The sequence below is a fragment of the Furipterus horrens genome, unplaced genomic scaffold, assembly GCF_987537825.1.
Source record: "Furipterus horrens unplaced genomic scaffold, mFurHor1.1.pri manual_scaffold_6, whole genome shotgun sequence".
Taxonomy (NCBI): Eukaryota; Metazoa; Chordata; class Mammalia; order Chiroptera; family Furipteridae; genus Furipterus; species Furipterus horrens.
In genome coordinates, this window is record NW_028327176.1 from 29619762 (window position 1) to 29638939 (window position 19178).

General features: G+C 44.9%; 1 protein-coding gene across 2 annotated transcripts in view; it reads left to right on the forward strand.

The window, feature by feature from the left end:
• PRKCE (protein kinase C epsilon) overlaps nt 1–19178 on the forward strand; it is a 482979-nt gene that overhangs the window by 316684 nt on the left and 147117 nt on the right. For both annotated transcript variants that reach the window (XM_090281241.1, XM_090281242.1), the window contains exons 6-9: nt 3193–3322; nt 12662–12804; nt 15181–15277; nt 17901–18100. In XM_090281241.1, the coding sequence (XP_090137367.1) occupies nt 3193–3322; nt 12662–12804; nt 15181–15277; nt 17901–18100 (570 nt within the window). The remainder of the gene's footprint in view (nt 1–3192; nt 3323–12661; nt 12805–15180; nt 15278–17900; nt 18101–19178) is intronic.

A 19178-nucleotide genomic window follows, 5' to 3' on the forward strand; every position in this document is an offset into this window, starting at 1 on the left:
AGCCATGTTTTAATTCTTGGTGAAATAAATAAAGACTACATAATCACAGGCCATTAGAATAGGGGGTCAGAGAGAGCATCCCTGGCTGGGCTTATAATCAGGTGGATTTATAATTTGGGTTCCAAAGGGAATGACTTTCGGAGACCTATCAGCTTCTTAAAAATAATTCAACCAAATGACATCTTGGCATCCCAAACATTTCCTGTCTCTGTCTCCTTTTGATCTCATATTGTCTCTGGGAAACAACAGGAGACAAAGCTTAGATTGTACCTTCCATGTTCCTGAAGGGCAGACAGCCCAGAGCACCAAAGCTGTGTGCAGGGTTTCTACCTTCATAGATGAAATTGTAGGAGGCCACCACCACCTTAGTCTCTTAACACCTCGTATAGGATCATAACCCAAAGTATTGTGTTACCCTTGGTACTTTTACAAATAAGTGAAAGAAAGAGATGGCTTGCTTGCTGTCTGGCTTTATTCCTTCCTATGGACATTCCACTGAGCTTTTATTGAGCACTTCCTGTGTGCCAGCCATTGTGCCATATCCCACAAAAAAGAGGAATCTCACAGGTTTCCAGCTGTGAACCTCTGCAGGTTTCTAAAGCTCTTTCCCACCTCCTTCGAGGGAAGACTCCCATCAGAGACCACACCATGCAGGTTAGCGGGTTTGAACTGCATAGAACCCAACTCCATCTGTGACCTCATTCTGATGGTCTTTCCCTACATTGAACAGTGAAAAGAAGTTGCCACTGAACTATGTTCCTGCGCTTGGCCTGTGTTCCAAGGCAGATAAATTGCCAGGGATTGGGGAAGGGGCCTTTGAGTTTCTTAGCTCATGCTGGTACTCCCTGAGGCCAGTCTCTATTAGTGCTGGTGTGTCCCTGGGCCATCAAGGCAATGGATGTGCTATCTGCCGGGCATGGCCCTTCTGGGGACCAACCTTTGGTTAATTCTTTTGTGTATCCACCTACAGTGTTACTCACGTGCACACACACCTCATGCATAGGTACACGTAGACCCCAAACACGTGTCACTCTAAATGCCAAGTGTCTAATGTCTTCCTATTAAAGGTGCTCTGCTGACAGGCTCCCTGGAACGTTTGCACCATGAAAACTTGGCCAATGCACTTGCCCTGTCTTGTGTGTGGGTATTAGCACTTATAACTCATACCCCTCCCTGCACTTTCCAGGCATGGTGACCAAAGAATGCTCTCTGTGTCACCTTCCTTCCTTCCTTTCCTTCTTTTTTTCAATCTTTCAATTCTCTTTCTGCCCTTTTCTTCCTCCCTGTGTTTTCTTTGTTCGTCTCACTCATACCTCTGTTTCTGAGCCTCACTGAGTAGGAATGTCTGTTCCACAGTCACTCTGATTCTGTACCATGCTCTTGCGTGTGCTCCATCCTCCTCCTGTCACCGTCCTCTGATACTGTAGCATCCTTAGTGCTCACAACTAGGGGCACACAGCTCTCCCGCCCCACACCGACCTCCTTATCACCTGGGACTCTTCCCCACCACTTCCCCTTTGTCTGTCATCCATATCTATGAGGCTACTCCTGGGACGCCACGCGTCTATTCTCAGTATAGGTGCACCATGTCACCAGCATTCGCAGGAATAGAGTGGGCACAGTGATCTCCAGCATCCTTGCAGTGAGCAGGTGGGTGCAGAGTTGACATGATTGTGTGCACAAATAGGCACACTTGAGCAACGAATCTGAGGAGGGGCAATCACTGTTGTTTTCAGTAAATCTGGGGGTCTTGTACCGGGGCAAGGCCCTAGTTGGTAGCCCACACATCTGAAGCAGGGGTCAGTGAAATTCTGGTCCAGTGGAAGGATTGACCATTCCTTGCTGCTGGGTCATAGGGAACTCATTATGAAATCGCGACCCTGAGTGTGTGTGCACATGCAGCATGCCTTTGTGTTTGTGCTCAAGTCCACATCCATGACAATGTCTACATCTGTGTCCAGCTGCCATCCCCCTTCCTCGTCCCCCACAGGGGCCTTCAGCTCACCAGTCCACAGTGAGCCAATGATAGCTTCTTTGTTGCCTGCTCTTCTCTCCTTGGTTCCCAGAATAGCAAGAGCAACTTTCTCCCCAGCCCATGGGGTCTCGGGTGATGGACCACTGCCTGTTTAGAGAGGGACTTGTCTCCTGGGGCCTCTCCACTGGAGCCGTGAGTAGAGAGTAGCTCCATGGAGGGGCAAGAAGACGCAGAAAGGCAGACCCTGCTGATGACCCCTTACTTCTGTGGACCACTCTGTTTCCCGCTCCTTCCACCCGACCACCCATTTCTGTGACATCAGGTGGGAAGAGGGTACCATCGTCATTTGCCAGATAAGGACTCTGAAGCCCTAAAACATCAGAAAACCGGCCTAAGACCTCGTGGGTGGCTCCGAGCAGAAGCAGGCCTACAGATCAGAGACCTCGACTCCTCTCCTCACCCCTTCCTGTCCACCTTGTCACCTTCTCATTACTCCTTTTATGTAATCAGTAAGTGGCAGCATAGTGGTTAAAAGGCTTGGGCTCTGAGTTTAGCCTCGTGAGCACTGAATCCTGGCTCTGCCCCTCATCAGCTTATAGCACGTTTCTGACCCTCCCTCCATCTGTAAGCGCAGGCTAACAGTGGTGCCTACCCCGGGGGGGAGGGGGGGGAGGTTTAACTGAGCTGGTGGTGTCTCCTCTGAGCACTCATACCGTAGCACCCTTAGTGGTCACCACTCTGTATTAGCGGTCTTCACTGCTTTTGTAATTTGTCCCGCTGGCACCCTACAGGTTCCACAGCTGGGCTGGGTTTTCAGGGTATTTATAGAATTCAGTGTCCACGAAAAGACTCCTTAGGCATGGCTTCTGTGCACAAAGCAGCATTGAAAGCACATGGTGACAGCTCTTTAATGGCCAAGTGTGAGGTGCACATGGAGTGTTGTGTGGCTGGAGAGGTAGAGGCCTGAAGTCCTGGATGGGACTGCAGAGTGAAACAGAGTGGCAGAACATGGGATAAGAGCATCAGGAGCAAAGGCCCTGGGGCAGGAGGGAGGCTTTCTTCACCTCATGTTTCAGGGCAGTTTTCAGAGCCCAGTTAGGGCCTGCCACCTGCAATGACCGTGCCTTCTGCAAAGAAGCTCTGTAGAAGGTCCAGCAATGAGCGCTCCAAGATGCACAGGAACTTGGCCATGACCCTGTGTTTTGCTGTCCCTGCAGGTGGGCTCCCAGCGGTTCAGCGTCAATATGCCCCACAAGTTCAGTATCCACAACTACAAGGTCCCCACATTCTGTGACCACTGTGGGTCCCTGCTCTGGGGCCTCTTGCGGCAGGGTCTGCAGTGCAAAGGTAAGGAGCTCCATGTCCCACCTCAGCCCCCCTAAATCCACATGCCCCTGTTGTCTTCTTTAAAATCTTTGTTCTCATAGCCTCAAAAGCAGGTTCGGGTTTGGCGGGATGGCTGAGCACAAGCTCTTGTTGAGCCCTCATTAGTCAACTCTGCAATTTTGTTAAATAATCTCTGTGCAGACACCAGCCAGGAGAACTCCACCGAGGGAGCCCAAGGAGGAAGGTGTGACCTCACCTTTTAAGATAGTTAAAAAGCTGGGGAGTCTAAAGGGATCTATAAAAGCATACAAAATTTTAAGGATATGATACATTGGAGCAGAAGGGAAGAAATATTCTTGGAGTTAGGCACTGACATAAGTGATTAATATTTTTCTGTCACAACCCATGGTTGAGAGCTTACTCTTAGAAGGAGCCATGCTGGAATGCTGTCACATAAGACATTTTATTGATCCTTCATAGTAGGCTTGTGATGTAGGTGATATTATCCCATGTCACCAGTGAGGAAAGTGAGGCTCAGAGACTAAGTAACTTGTTCATGTTGCACAGCTTGTTAGCACAAATAAGGTTTGAACTTGACTCTTGAGCCTTGGGTTCCTTCCATTCTTCTCTGCTGACCTGCCTGTGAATTATCTTCTGCACAAAAGGCTATGCTAAGTGTCACAGGTGAAAGTATATAATATAGGAAGGAGAGAATGTACTCTGGGGGCCTAAACAGTGGCCAGTTCCATATGCTGGTCCATCCACTCAGAATTGAAAAATCGTGAATTATTAGGCAGGAATATTGCATAGCTATTATTTAAAAACAGTGTTTTATTATTCATACTGAACACATTATTAATAAATTCCCATTGTGAAAAAATTAGAAAAAGAGGTAAAGTATAAGAAGGAAAACCGAGGCCATGAGCAAATTGGTCATTGACAGGATCCCAATGGAAAATTATCAGGATTGGAAATAGGGAAGTGTCTTCAGTGGGAAGAAAGAGGAGGCAGATAACTTACATGATACTGAAGAGTAATTAATGGGATGTGGTGACCAGGTCCCACTGGGAGGACAGTGACACCATTTGCTCGGATGGGAGCACAGGAGAGGCTACAGGGCTGGAGGCAGGTGTGGTGGAGTTGAGTTGGGGACATATTAACTTGATGTGCCTATGGGAAATTTACATGGAGCCGTCCAACTTCTGGACATTCTCATAGAAATTAGGGAGTAGAGGTTTAGACCAAGCATTTCGATTTGGGATTTGTCAATATCTAAGTAGTAGTGAAAGCTTTAGGGTAGGTGTCATCCCCAGGAGCAGTCCCTTTAGTGTGATGAGAGAAGCTAGCACCTTGGGGGTTGTGGGTGGGGGTTGGGGGGAGGTTACCAGCATCCAAGATTCAGCCTGCGAAAGCAACAAGGGAAGGACCTCAGAGGCAGGAGGAAAAGTATCACGAAATGGCACTGTGGAAGCCGAAAGAGTAGAGTATTAAAAAACAATTAAGAAGGAAGCAATGGGAGGTATCAAGTGTCCCAAGAGGTTATTTAAGATAAGAAGTGAATGTAACAACAAAGAGTCACTCGTGGATGTAACAACAAAGAGTCACTAGTGGCCTCCGCAGGAGCTGTCTCTGCGGGACGGTAGAGATGGAAGCCCAAATGCAAAGGCTGAACAGAGGATAGAAGATGTAGCATGTTCAGAATATATTATATAATTAGGAAAAAGATGGTGGAGAAGGAGAGATTAGTGCACCAGGAGGAAGAAGGGACCATTGGTACAGCAAGGACGGAGAAGGCATGAACCTTGGGGGGAAGGTGGAGACCCCTCCTCCCATATGGAGGGAGCCTGGGCACAGATACATTTGCTGGATCCAGTCCGGGACATGATCCAGGAAGAAGTGCGGGCACAAAGTGATCATCGAGGGTCCGAATCTGCTGAGGGCGTTGCCACGCGGGCTCCCTTATTTTCTCAGTAGATCCTTTGTGAAGTTGCAGTGGAAAGTAGGGGTGTGGAAGACATGAGGAGGGCAGTGAATGCTGGCAATGGCCGTGGTGGGAACTGAGCACCACCTGACCCAGCACGGGAGGAAGTGCTGACTGTTGACATGTCTGGTGTCCTGCGGCAGGTGTCCTGTGGCATGTGCCCGGGCATCACATCCCCCTTTCTGGTATTCCAGCCCCCTACTCTGAAAAAAAAGGAGCCTGCCAGAATCCTTTTTGGCACTAAATGCCATTAAAATAGGAGAAGAGTAAGAAAATCAAATGTGAAAAAAAAAAAAAATAGAGCAGGAATCTTGAGTGTTTTTAGCAGAGGAGTGCTGAATTTTCAGAGTGTTGCAGAGAGTTGCTGGGAAGCACAGGGCCTGCTTTGGATAGGACTCAGATGAGGCCATGTCTGGGTTTTAGCAAATACATTCATTATTGATCTATTTAGGGAATTCAAGTGAAGATACCATTATCTCACAAATATTGATGTTTTAAGAAAGCAACCCAGACACCCGGACGTCGCTGCTAGGCTGCTGGATGACCCTGGGAGCAGGGCCCAGAGACAGTGTGCTCAGCGCTGTTTTGGCAGCAAATACCCTCAAGCCTGCTCAAGTAGCGCACTGGAGAGTGAGGCTGCCCACAGCAACGCCACCTTTGCGCTGGAGCCCAGGGGTCGTGAGGGAGTCGGGACACATGGAGACTAGAAGGCAAAGGCTGCTCAGAATTTCAGCCCCCCTGCTCTTCTGTTATCCTGGCTTGGCCATTTCCCCTTGCTCCTTACTATGACCCTTCCTTCCCGCCTCACCTCCCTTTCCCCTCCCCCTTCCTTCCCCTTCTCCCTCCCCTCCCTTCCCCTCCCCTCCTTTCCTCCTCCCTTCCCTCTTAGTAAACTTTATTTTTTTTAGGATGGTTTTAGGTTCACAGCAGAAGGTACAGAGATCCTGCCTTCACATACCCTGAACTTCCCCACCATCCACATCCCCCACCAGCGTGGTATTTTTATTGCAATGGAACCTGCATTGAGACATCATAATCATCCAGTGTCCATAGTTTGCATTGGGTTCACTCTTGCTGGATATTCATTGTGTTTTGCAAACATATAATGACATGTATCCACCCATATAGTATGATACAGAGTAGTTTCACTGTCCCCAAGTCCCATATGTTTCATTTCTCTCTTTCAATTCTTTTTCAACCTTAAGACATTTTGCCCCTACAGACGCCTTGCCTGGAGAGAGGGTTTTGGCCAAAAGAGGCCAGCAGGGGACGGAGCAGGGGCTCTTCTTGCCAGGATCTAAGCCTGGTTTATGGCTATGATTGAAAGAAAATAAATCAACACTTGGTGACCCCCCTTCCATGCATGGAATGTTTTCATTTGAGGAATGCTGGGTAGCAGGCAGTTGGCCAGTCACAGTCTCTGGAAAGCTTTGAGTGAAATTTCCAGTGTGATCAGGACTCCCAGTTCCCTATCTGGTGGCAATCGGTGCCCAGTGTGACCCTGTGGAGCTCCCCCTCGACCCTCTGTTTCTCATCTTCTGCACAGGACTTTGCAGCGAGTCACTCTGCCAACCTCCTTCACACAATTACACAATTTCCTGATCACAGTTGTTTGTTCTCAGTTTCCAAGAATGGCATGGGTAGACTATATAACCTGTTGTGAAATTGCCCTGACTCACCCTGAAGGGCCAAATTGCCCCCACATACATTTCTGGGGGGGCTCCTAGGCCTGCCTGTCTCCCCGGGCACCGCTTTGTCATTGTTCTCAGCAACGTATGCTTGCTTTGGGAGAATTCCCGGCAGCCTGACCCGCCTCACTGCAATCCTAGCCCTAATCGCAGCTGTGAAAAGGGTGCAAACATGGAAACCAAAATGCAGGCCAGCGGGCCTGAGCGCCCCCATGTGTCCTGAGGACAGCATAACTGCTGCAGCAGGTAGTAGGAGCTCAACAAATAGGTGATGAAAAATTGGATGGTGGTAGAATAATGCTTCTCCTTTCCAAAGAGGCCCAGGCAGGCTGCTGTGTTTCTTCCCAGCACAGTTCATCCGTGCAAAAGTGGCTGGAAATGAACAATGAGAGGCCGCCTGCAAAGAGAAGCCCCAAGGGCAGCCTAGGCGACAAGCGGCAGCCCAGCAAGAGTGATGGGGTGAGGAGGGTGGGAATTTGGATGGTGTCTTGGGCCCACATTACTATAAATGAACCTCAGGTTTCTTGTGGTTCCAGCTGGCACATCCACTTTGTGTTACTGCCTCCTGGTGTCTCTCTCCTGCCTCCAGGAGCCCAACTGTGGCTGCCTGAACTCTCCAAGTTCCCTGTCTTCAGCCAGCTCTGTCCTGTTTCCAGGATTTTGAAAGCACTTTCAAAGTCAGTCTTAAGTCATCCATTTTAATGGACATGTCACTGAGACTTTTTTTTACATGTTAAGACAACTACACAGCTCACCCAGGAAAATAACAGTTTTTAAAAATAAAAAACAAAGTCCTCAAAGACCATTTCTATTTTGCTAACCTGCCAACCCAAGCTAATTGTTAAAACAGATCCAGATTTTCAGCACCAGAGGGCGCCAGTGGTTAAATTATGTGCACAAGCTGGCCTTGCTAAGAAATTATCTCAACTCCCGTAGTGCTTTCTGTTGCCTAAAAAAGAAAAGAATAGGGTGTTCATGGGGTTGGTGAGCAGGTGCAGGTAAAGTGAACTGAGTGGCAAGGGTAGTTGATTTTCGGCTTCATTAGTAATACTAAGTTAATCAAGTACCCACCATGGCCAAGTTTGGGTGAAGCTTTCTTGTTTGTTTATATTTTCTGAGAAAGTTCCTTCCACCAGCACACCCCCCACCTCCACCTGTGGTTCTATAGGCATCTTCAGTTGAACTCTTCAAGCCTGGGTTGGAGACCAGGAGGTGTCCCTCCCTCCTGGCCAGTGACCAAGCCATCCAAGGCCAGCAGATTTAGCCATCCTGCCTGCTTTCATTCCAGAAATAGGGGGGTGGGGGAGGGGCGTGTGTGTGTGTGTTTAATAGACTAAGTTTTAGAGCAGTCTTAGGTTCACAGCAACATTGAAGGGAAGGCATCGAAATTTCCCATTATATTACTCCAACCCCCCACACAGACAGCCTTCCCCACCAGCAACATCCCCCACCAGAGTGGTACATGTGTTATAATTGATAAACCTACACTGACACATCATTATCACTCAGTTTACATTAAGATTCACTCTTGGTGCTGTACATTTCATGAGTTTGGACAAATGTATCATGCCATGAACTTACCATTATATGATAGTATCATACAGAAGAGTTTTACTACCCTAAAAATCCTCTGTGCTGAGTCTGTTCATCCCTGCCCCTCGCCTAATCCCTGGCACCACTGATCTTTTTAGTGTCTCTGTAGTTTTACTTTTCCAGAATGTCATATAATTGGAATTGTAGAATATATTGGTTCCTTTCACTTAATAATAGGCATTTAATGTTCCCTTGTCTTTTCATGGTTTAATAGCTAACTGATTTTTAGTGCTGGATAACACATCCCGTTGTATGAACGTAACACAATTTAGCCAATCACCTACTGACAGACATCCAGGTTGCCCACAACCTAGATTGACAATTATGAATAAAACTGCTGTAAACATCGTGTGCAGGTTTTTGTGTGGAAATAAGTTTTCAACTCATTTAGGTAAATACCAGGAGTGTGATTGATGGATTGCATGCTAAAAGTATGTTTAGTTTTGTACAAAAACTGCCAAAATGTCTTCCAACACAGCTGGACCATCTTCCACTCCTACCAGCAATGAATGAGAGCTCCTGTTGCACCACTTCCTCACCCACGTTTGGTGTCAGTGTTTTGGCTTTGGGCCATTCTAATAGGTGTGTAGTGGTAGCTCGTTGTTTGAATTTGCAGTTTCCTAATGATATATGATGTTGAACATCATCTTATGTGCTCTTATGGCATCTGTATGTTTTCTTTGGTGAGGTTTCTGCTCAGGTCTTTTGCCCATTTTTTAATTGGGTTGCTCATTTTCTTATGTTGACTTTTAAGAGTTCTTTGTATGTTGTGGATAAATAATTCTTTATCAGCATTAAGTATGATGTTAGTGATAGGTTGTTGTAGATGTTCTCTTTCAAGTTGAGGAAGTTCCCCTTTATTTCTTGATGGCTGAGAGATCTTATCATGAATGGGTTTTATCAAATGCTTTTTCTGCATCTATTGATAGGATTATTTGGTTTTTCATCTTTAGCCTGTTAAGGTGATGGATTACATTAATTGGTTTTCAAATGTTGAACTAGCCTTGCATAACTGGGACAAATCCCATTTGGTCATGATGTCTCTTTCTTTTTATACATTGTTGGATTCCATTTGCTAACACTTTGCTGAGGGTTTTCACATTAAATTAATGAGAGATATTGGGCTATAGTTGTCTTTTCTTGTAATGTCTTTATTGGTTTGGGCATTAGGGTAACGATGGCCTTGTGAAAAATTAGGAAATGTTCTCTCTGCTTTCACTTTCTAGAAGATATTGTAAATAATTGATATAATTTCTTTCTTAAATATTTGGTAAAATTTACTAATGAACCCATCTGTTTATCTGTTTTGGAAAGTTTTTAATTACTGATTAAGTATCTTAGATATGGGTCTATTGTCTATTTCTTGTTTGAGTTTTAGCAGATTACATCTAGCAAGGATGCTTTTGCTGTATCCTGCTTATAATAAGTTATATTTTTGTTTTCAACCAGTTCCAAATATTTTAAAATTTCTCTTTTGAGTTTTCTTCCTTGATCCATGTGTTATGTAATTTCCGAGTATTTGGGATTTTTCAACTACCTTTCTGTTATTGATTTCTAATTTAATTCCATTGTAATCTGAGAACAGACATTGTATGATTTCAATTCTTTCAGCTTTGTTAAGATGTGGTTTATGGCTCAGACTATGGTCTGTCTTGGTAAATGTTCTATGTGAGGTTGAGAAGAATGTGTATTCTGCTGTTGTTGGATGAAGTAGTCAATAGATATAGTAATCAATTATATCTGATTGATTAATGGTGCTGTTGACTTCAACTGTGTCTTTACTGATTTTCTGCCTTCTGGATCTGTTCATTTCTGATAGAGGGGTATTGAAGTCTTCAATCATAATAATAGATTCATATTTTCCTTGAAGTCTTTTTTTTCTTTCTGTATTTTGTTGCTCTTTTTAGGTGCAGACACATTAAGGATTTAACATATTAGAGAACTGGCCCCTTTATCCTTATGTAATACCCTTTGTTATCACTGGTAACATTCCTTTCTCTGAAGCCTTCTCTGTCTGAAATTAATATAGCTACTCCTGCTTTTTTTAAAATTAGTGTTAGCATGGTATATTTTTCTCCATACCTTTTATTTTAATCTATGTATGTCTTATAATTCAAGGACATTTCTCATAGACAACATGTAGTTGGATCTTAGTTTTTATCTATTCTGACAGTCTCTTTTAATTGTATTTAGACCAATGAGGTTTAAAGTGATTATTGATAGAGTTGAATTAATTACTTAACATTTTTCTCCTGTTTTCTATTTTGATGCCCTTGTTCTTTTTCCCTGTTTTTGTTACTCATTCTTTCTGCCTTTTGTGGTTTTAATTGAACATGTTATATGATTCCATTTTCTCTTTTCTTAGCATATTAGTTATTCCTTTTTTACTTATTTTAGCACCTGCCCTAGAGTTTGCAATATATTCAATGCATTTACAACTAATCCTTCATGGGTAGTGCAAGTAACTTATAATAACAAAATAATCTTAATTCCTTTCTCTCACTCCTTATATCATTGCTGTCATTCATGTCACTTATACATAAGCATATATATTTATATGCATGATATATATAAGCATACATAATCAAATACATTGTTGCTATTATTTTGAAAAATGTTACCTATTTGATCAATTAAGAATAAGAAAAAAACTTTCTATTTTAATGTCACTTATTCTTTCTTTGGTGTTCTTCCTTTCTTTATGTAGATCTGAGTTTCTGACCTATATCATTTTCCTTCTCTCTGAAGAACCTCTTTTAACATTTCTTGCAAGATAGGTCTACTGGCAACAAGTTCTCTCAATTTTTGTCTGAGAAAGTCTTTAGTTCTCCTTTACTTTTGAAAGATAATTTCACAGGGCACAAAATTCTATGTTGTTTTGTTTTTGTTTTTGCTTTTCCTCTATATACTTTGAAATATTTCACATCACTCTCTTCTTGCTTGCATGGTTTCTGAGAAGTCAGGTGTAATTTTTATCTTTACTCCTCTATAGGAAAGGTGTTATTTCCCGCTGGCTTCTTTCAAGATTATTTTTCTTTATCTTTGATTTTTTGCAGTTCATATATGAGGTGGGACAAGATGGCTAGAGCAGGCTGGGTTAGGATCTGATAAAACTGTAACAGTTTAGGGTCTGGAGTGCTCTGGTGAATTTCAAAAGGTTCCTTTTCCCTCCTTCTGCCAGAGCAGGGACCTTCCCCCACAATATTCACTATGAGAACCTGGTCAAACACCTAGTAAAACTCACGAAAGTGTGGGATCTGCCTAGAGTTTTTGACCTTCAAACTTGTCCTCTCTGAGACTCCAGAAATTTGCCAATTTCATTTCAGAATATCCTCTCCTGGCCCTGGTTCCCGCAGGCGGTTTCTGTTCCAATAAGTTGTGATTCACTGTAGTTGCCTGTCTCTCCTGTTTTGGGGGCGGTGTTTTGCCCTGCGACCTTAATTCTCTGATAAATCCAAGAAGAGTTACTGATTTTTCAGTTTGTTCAGCTTTTTACTTGTTAGGGCAGAGTGACTAATTCTAAGCTCCTTACGTGCTGGACTGGAAACCAGAATAGTTTGTTTTCTCTTTGATGTCCTAAACCAAGGACAACTGTGATGTGGGCAGAATGAAGACATTCAAGCATGGCCTTTGTGCTGTTAAAATCAGATTTTAGATTTGAAAGGTGCCTCGGAGATCACTTCATTCAATCTCCTCGTTTTCAGATGTGCATCTTAATTGGCTCAGTTTGGGTAATAAGCCCACCTTTCAGCAGAATGGACTGTAGACATCTGACCCCTTTGGGTTTGCAATCCAAATGAACTTTTCTTCCGATAAACCAATTAAGTTCTACTACAGTCAGTGTTCTCTTCCCTGAAAGGAAATTTAAACGTGACATTTATTTACTTGATAAACAGTGCTTATTTGTGTGTGTAGTTTGATGGATGATTTTAGTTCTGTGTGATGGGATGATGGGCGATTTTTATTTTCCTCTTTTCATCTTTCTGCATTTTCCAAACCCTATTAAATGAATATGTAGTACTTTTACAATCAGAAGAAGTCAAATGCTCTTTTAGGCCATGAACATTGTTGAAGTTTCTTCTCCGTATCTCCTTACAGTCTGCAAGATGAATGTTCACCGACGCTGCGAGACCAATGTGGCTCCCAACTGCGGGGTGGACGCAAGAGGAATTGCCAAAGTCCTGGCTGACCTTGGCGTCACTCCAGACAAAATCACCAACAGCGGCCAGAGGAGGAAAAAGGTAATGGGCCCCTTGGTGGTGTTCCTGGAACTTTGTGTGGCCGGCATCTCTGTGCTGGCTTCCTGAGAGGGTTTGGGAGTGAGGCCATAAGACTGCTGGGTTTGAGACATTGCATTCCAAACAGCATGTGTTTAAAAGAAAAAAAAAAAGAAAAAGAGGCTGGGCAGGTAACATTAAAGTCTCCTTCAATTCCAAAAGTGGAGGGAAAACAAAACTAGCTGGAATTCCCTGTAGAAAAACAGGGCAATTCTAGACAAGGAAATAGGCTTATCTGCCTCCAGAACCAGCATGAAAGCAATGTCAGTGTTTGAACTTTGCCTCTGGTATCACTGTAATGAGGTTAAATGGACGAAGACTGTAACCACATTCTTTTCTAAGGAACAAGCCAAGATCTGTGATAGTACCAGCACTCAGCTGCCTGAGGAATATGGTTAAATGCCCCATGACGTGAAACATCTGGGCTGCTCTTTGGAGACAAAAGCCCTCTCTCGATCCACGAGACATTCTGAATGTCAGGAGGAAGAGATCCATTTGCTAAAATGTTGTTTTGCTAAGTCAGGGTCCATAGATGTAAACAGAGCGAAAAGGTTTTGTTCGAAGGCCCTTCTTATTCTTGGCTGCGAACCTAGAAAATTTAAGCTGTCTTTGAAAAAAAATAAGTTATGACAAAATTAGAGCCAAGTTCATTGGGCAAGAGATTCTGGTGGAGGTAGCTGGGCGGTGGCCCTCATTGCCCAGTATCAGACATTTTCAAGCTTTTACTAGAAAAGTGAATCTAGCTCTGAGTGCCTCTACCATCTTTACTCCTAAATGTTTCTTCCAAATTTTGCCCTAAAATGCCTTCTGAAGGGTCCTCTGTTTCCCTTCTCATTTTAGAAACTGCCACATCTTTTCCCTGGTGCCTCTCAGAAGCGCCTTCTCCCTTTAATGGGAAGAAGTGGATTGTTTTCATTTTCTTAAACTGCTACTTCCCTACCTTCCCAATGAACAAAGCTGTTTTGCAAGAATTGCAGTGGGGAAAATGTTTCTTTTTCTGGTTACCTGTGAGATTCTGTGCTTCTGGTGGCTCTTCTCAGAGCATTCCACTGGTGGAAACAAGACTTACGTTATTGGCCCAAGTCATTGAATTGCAAGCAGAAGGTCAGCACCCAAGAGTGCTAGGGCCCCACTGGAAGAGGCTGGTTATGCAAACACCGTGTGAAGACAATATTGGACGTACACACATTGAGAACCATTTTTAGACTTTTTTCCTTGCTAGAAGGGGGAGATTGAGGCAGAATCTTTATTGTCACAAACAATTTAAAGAAAACTCAGTACCTACCCTTTCCCCCGTATTTACATGAGCTATGCCAGTAGCCAGGTGTCATCTGTCTGTCTTGGATTTGGGAAACCTGATGGTAAGAAGCCAACTTGGAGAAATCCAGAAAGAAGCAAAGTAAAAGATTAAGGGAGTTCAGTCCTGCTATTTTTATTGCTGCAATGCTTCTGATGCAAAAGCTGGGCAGAATCAAGTGAACCACGTAGAAGCTCAATTTGGTATGAGAGGATGGGAGGCAGGGGCCCTTGGTCAGAAGCTAAAAGGCCCTCTTTGTAGGAGTGTCAGGGTTGCTGGAGCTTTCATTCCCTTCATCGTGCCCCTTGCAAGTAGTCAGTCCATCATCTAGAAAGGACATGTGCCCACAGTTGTAGACCAAGCAGGAAAGGGAACAGAAGTGCCTGTGGTCTCTTAGTCCAAACTTATGGCTTTAATGGGAACTTAAGATGTCTATGCCAGCAGTTGTGTAGAAAACAGAGTTCACTGAGAATGTCCTGTTAAACTTTGCCAACAAATATCAATACATCCGAAAGTATTTACTGAGCATCTATTATGTGTATCATTTTGTGTAAGTCAGCATGGGCAATGTCAATACCACATTGGATAGAGTTTTACCTTCAAAAAACATAGTCTACATAAATAGAGAGCCCTACACAGTATACACATACAGATATTATTAACTATAGCTGAATAAGATAATGAGTAAATGCCACACTAGTGTGTTAGAGACAATACATATCATATTGGGTGAGGTGACTTGCATTGCTTGGACAGGCAAGGAAGGTTTTATGGAAGGGAGCATGGTTGAGTTTTGCTTAAAAAAGATCAGTTGTATTTGGACAGAATAAAAATTTTACAAACTGAAGTCTTTTGTTTTCTTCCCTTCAATTGGCCAATGAGACCTCGAGACTGTGCTGTCAGGTGATCCGTTCAGCAAGTGTTACTGTGTACCAGGTACTCCTTTGGTACTTGGTATAGGATCTTGATGCTTTGGACCTCAGGGAAACTCACCACCCTCCCTTCTGATGCCTCTCTCCCCCTTTTTCTCTCCCTCTCTCTAGCTCATTGCTGGTGCTGAGTCCCCACAGCCTGCTTCTGGAAGCTCACCCTCTGAGGAAGATCGGTCCAAGTCAGCACCCACCTCCCCTTGTGACCAGGGTGAGATGCCCAGATTTGCTTCTTTATCTCTGAGCCTGGCTGTTGGATGTTCCAAGGAGCTCAGACCTCTCTACCCAAGAGTGACCTGTGTTAGCCGACACAGCCAGTGGCCTGGAATGCCTTCGGTCACACTTTTCCTGTTGATTCATTAGCTGTTCTTTCACTCTACAAGACTTCCTTGAGGGCAAGGCACTCAATGCCTTTCTGCCTTTAATCCCTGCCAGGCCAGAGTAAGAGAGGAGAGCGTGGGATGCTGTGGTTCTTTCTTTTTCCTGGTTCTCAGTGTAGAAGCAGGAGGGGGTCCAGCCCCTGCTCTTACTACTCTGCCCCAGTGTCTGCCCCAGGCCCGACAGCATCACTCAGTTGAGTTTGATTTCCTTCCCCCTGACTCCAATCATCACACCCACAACCTGAGATCAGGACAGGAGTCAGGGTGGGTGAGTGGGGAAGAAACTGCAGGAAGTGGGCAGGATGGCAGCTCTGGGCCTTACTCCCCTTGAAGCTCAGCTCAGGCTATCTCCTCCTTGCCTGATTCTGCAGGCAAGAATGGCGAGGCTGCGTGGGGACTTACACATCTGAAACCTTCCCCTCTGGTGACCAGAACCAGGCATCACTGGCAGGGAAGTATGCTTCTGTAGAACAGGGCTGATCATCATCGCATTAGAGTGCCTTCATTTTTTTTGTAACCCCCTTTTGTATTCACTATTTGAATTTTATGCTCACATCAACTCTAGTCTGGTGTTCCTTTACTCTCCCCATGTTACTGAGTGGGAAGTGGAAGTCCAGAGAATTGAAAAGGTTTGTCCAAGGGTCAGGATCTAAGCCAGGGATAAGGGTGAGACAGCGCCCCTCCTGACTTAGGGATCCCACGCTCAGACTCTATACCACCAAACCCTCCTTGGAGTTTCATCACTATGACCCTACTCTTCTTACCCAAGAGAGAATAAAACAGCTGCAGAGGCAGCATGCCAGTCCTGAGGCCACAGAATAATTGATCTGAGTCTCTCTTTGTGCTGCTCTAATGAACCTTCTGCACATTTATACTGGGTATCATTCCAAAGGAGGCTCAACCCATTTGTAAGTTATCTAATGAGGCTCTGTGACCTCCAGACCAGTAGGTGTTGCCCCAGACCAGTGTGGGTGTTTTCACGTTTCCCTTTTGAATGCTGAGACCTCCTTTGAGAACTTCAAGGAGATGAGGTCATATGGTACAGAGACTGTCTGTGAGAGTGAGCTAACCAGGTTTCTAGGCCTGGTTCCTGCCCAGTGTGCTCTGCAGCCTTGGCAGGGCACAGTACCTCTCAGGGCCTTGCTCTGTCCCCAGTTAGTGCAGGTACCAATATTATCCAGCAGTGACATGAGCACAGATGACTGTGAAAACCCTCTTAGCAAGACGTGGCATTATTACAAAATAAAGAAGGCACGGATTCTCTTCCCCGTATTGTACAGGCACAGACATTTTCTTCAAGCTTTAGTATCCCTGAACACCCAAGTTCTGTCTTCCAAATCCATTAAATAACTTGCCTTGGAAACTGAGACTTTTTGCTCTATGCTGAGACTAAAAGTCATACTTAGTTAAGAGTATGTGGTAGGAAACAGCTGTAGGGTCAGAAGCTCTCCTCACCCCTCCCCTTCATACGGGAGCCAAACACCAGATCTAAGAAAGATCTCCAGGTTCCTTGAGTGAGCTCTCATGGGCCTCAGAGCCTCTGGGAAGAAGCTGAAGATTTCTTGATGTCAAACAGCATCTGATCACTTGTGCCTGATTCTGATTCCCAAGGGTTAAGAGTCCTCCTTCTGTAATCCCAGTTTTATTGACAAGTGTCTTAAAATTGGATTGTGCTCAAGATGCCCATTTCTATACAGAGTAGTGTGTGTCTTGGTGAATTAATAGCTAACGATAAAGCTTCCTCAAAGAGAAAAGGTCAAAGGATCACCCAGCGTTATCATCCCCAGAGAGTTCACGTGGCACACTCCGAAGGAGGCAGGACTGTATCACCATTGTGAAATTGTGCTGAGGAATCCCTGCTCCATCTCAGATAGATTTGCAGCATGTCACTTGGGAAGCAATTCTTTGGTTAATGATAAGCTCCTTGCTGATTTTGTTAAATAACCTTGTATGAGATGGGTCTTTAGACTAAACCTAGCAACAAAGCCAAGCAAAGTCCTTTAGAAAGTGAAATAATTTTATTACCAAGATGAGAGTTCTCAATTAGTCTCTAATCTTCAAAGGAAACTCAAAGGTTATCCATGGCCTTTGGAACTCTGCAAGGTTCTAGAGAGAAGGCTGAGATTCTTGCACTAACCAAGAATAATTGAATAGGCTACTAGCCCCTTGGGGCTTTCAGAGAGACGGGGGGATCCCAATCTAAGCTGAAGAAGTTGGTTGGTGGGCTGTGTCCCCCTCCTCTTTGCATGCCTAGGCCCTGCTGTTCCTTAGGTGCCCATGAACGTGTGTAGAACAATGAAGGAACCTAAAGGAATGCCACACCAGATCAGTTGCTAAGAAGGAGCCAAAAAGAGGGTTGCCGGCTCAAAGGGTTGAAATTCTGAGTTTTGAGTCCTCGTGGGAAGGGCTCATGAGGTGTGCACTAATGCACTCTCTTGTCTCCCTTGGCCCTAGAAATAAAAGAACTTGAAAACAACATCCGGAAGGCCCTGTCATTTGACAACCGAGGGGAGGAGCACAGGGCGGCAGCATCCTCGGACGGCCAGCTGGTGAGCCCCGGCGAGAACGGTGAAGTCCGGCAAGGCCAGGCCAAGCGCTTGGGCCTAGAGGAGTTCAACTTCATCAAAGTGTTGGGCAAAGGCAGCTTTGGCAAGGTCTGTGGCCTGTGTGGGCGGAACTGCTGATCTTCTCTGCCCTGTGGCATCTGTCCCCTCATTTGTTTGATGTAAGATTAAGCGATGAACCTTTCCACCCGGTCTTGTTATGTTTTCCTCACTACTGAGTGGAAGTGGCCTGAGATCAAGCACATGGAGCTGGGGTGCTGCTCGTAGCTAGTAGTGGGACTTTAGTGTAGGCATTTTACCTCTTTGGGATTAGTGTGTGCTGCCTGTCAATGGGAACAGGAACCAAGTGACCTAGTGGGTCAGAAAGCACTTCGAAAGTTTACATTGCTTTACATATGCTTGGCATTTCATTATCAATACTAGCAACAATACATCTCTTCCCTCCTCCAGAGTCATCTGAAATTCTGGTTTTAATTAATTGCAAAGACTTTGAAAATAAACTCTAGAATCTCTGCCCTCAGTGAATTCAGGGCTCAAAACAAATCTTAGCATGTGTTACTTTGGAAATCTACTATTGTGTAACTGACTTTTCTGGCACTTACTATGTGTTTTGTTTATCCTCTGCTTGTGGCAAGGTAGTGGGGATAACCACCTCATATCTAGAATCAGGATCCTCTGCCTGCAGTGCCATTGTCCCTATCCTGCTCCCCACTGAGAGAGACACAGTGGTGGTGGTGGGGGGGGGGCATGAATGCTCAAATAAAGCATTCTCACCCCACCGTTCTGAAGGTGGGGTGAGATGGAACAATAATTCTTATTCATTTTAGAAAAAAGATGGAAGGGCAGAGAGCCTAGGAAGCTGGCTAACATTTCAGCTGTGATCCCAGATGATTCCATGGCTCTTCAGCTCTTTGCAAAGCAATGCCTGAGAGTGGATTGGCGTTGTCTTTCCAGGACCTCCCAAAGCAAAGGGGCCCTGCCCTGGAGCGTCTGGCAGGGGTGGGGGCTGTCACATGCCCTCACCTGTCAGCCTGTGAGTCAGGAGGCTTGCTGAGGGACAGAGCCTCCTGTCTCCACTCCACTCCAAAGAGAATGGCTTTCTGAAGCCCCAGGGCACAGGGCCTGGTTCCTGGCCCATCTCACCTGCCCCATCTCAGTCTGAGATCAA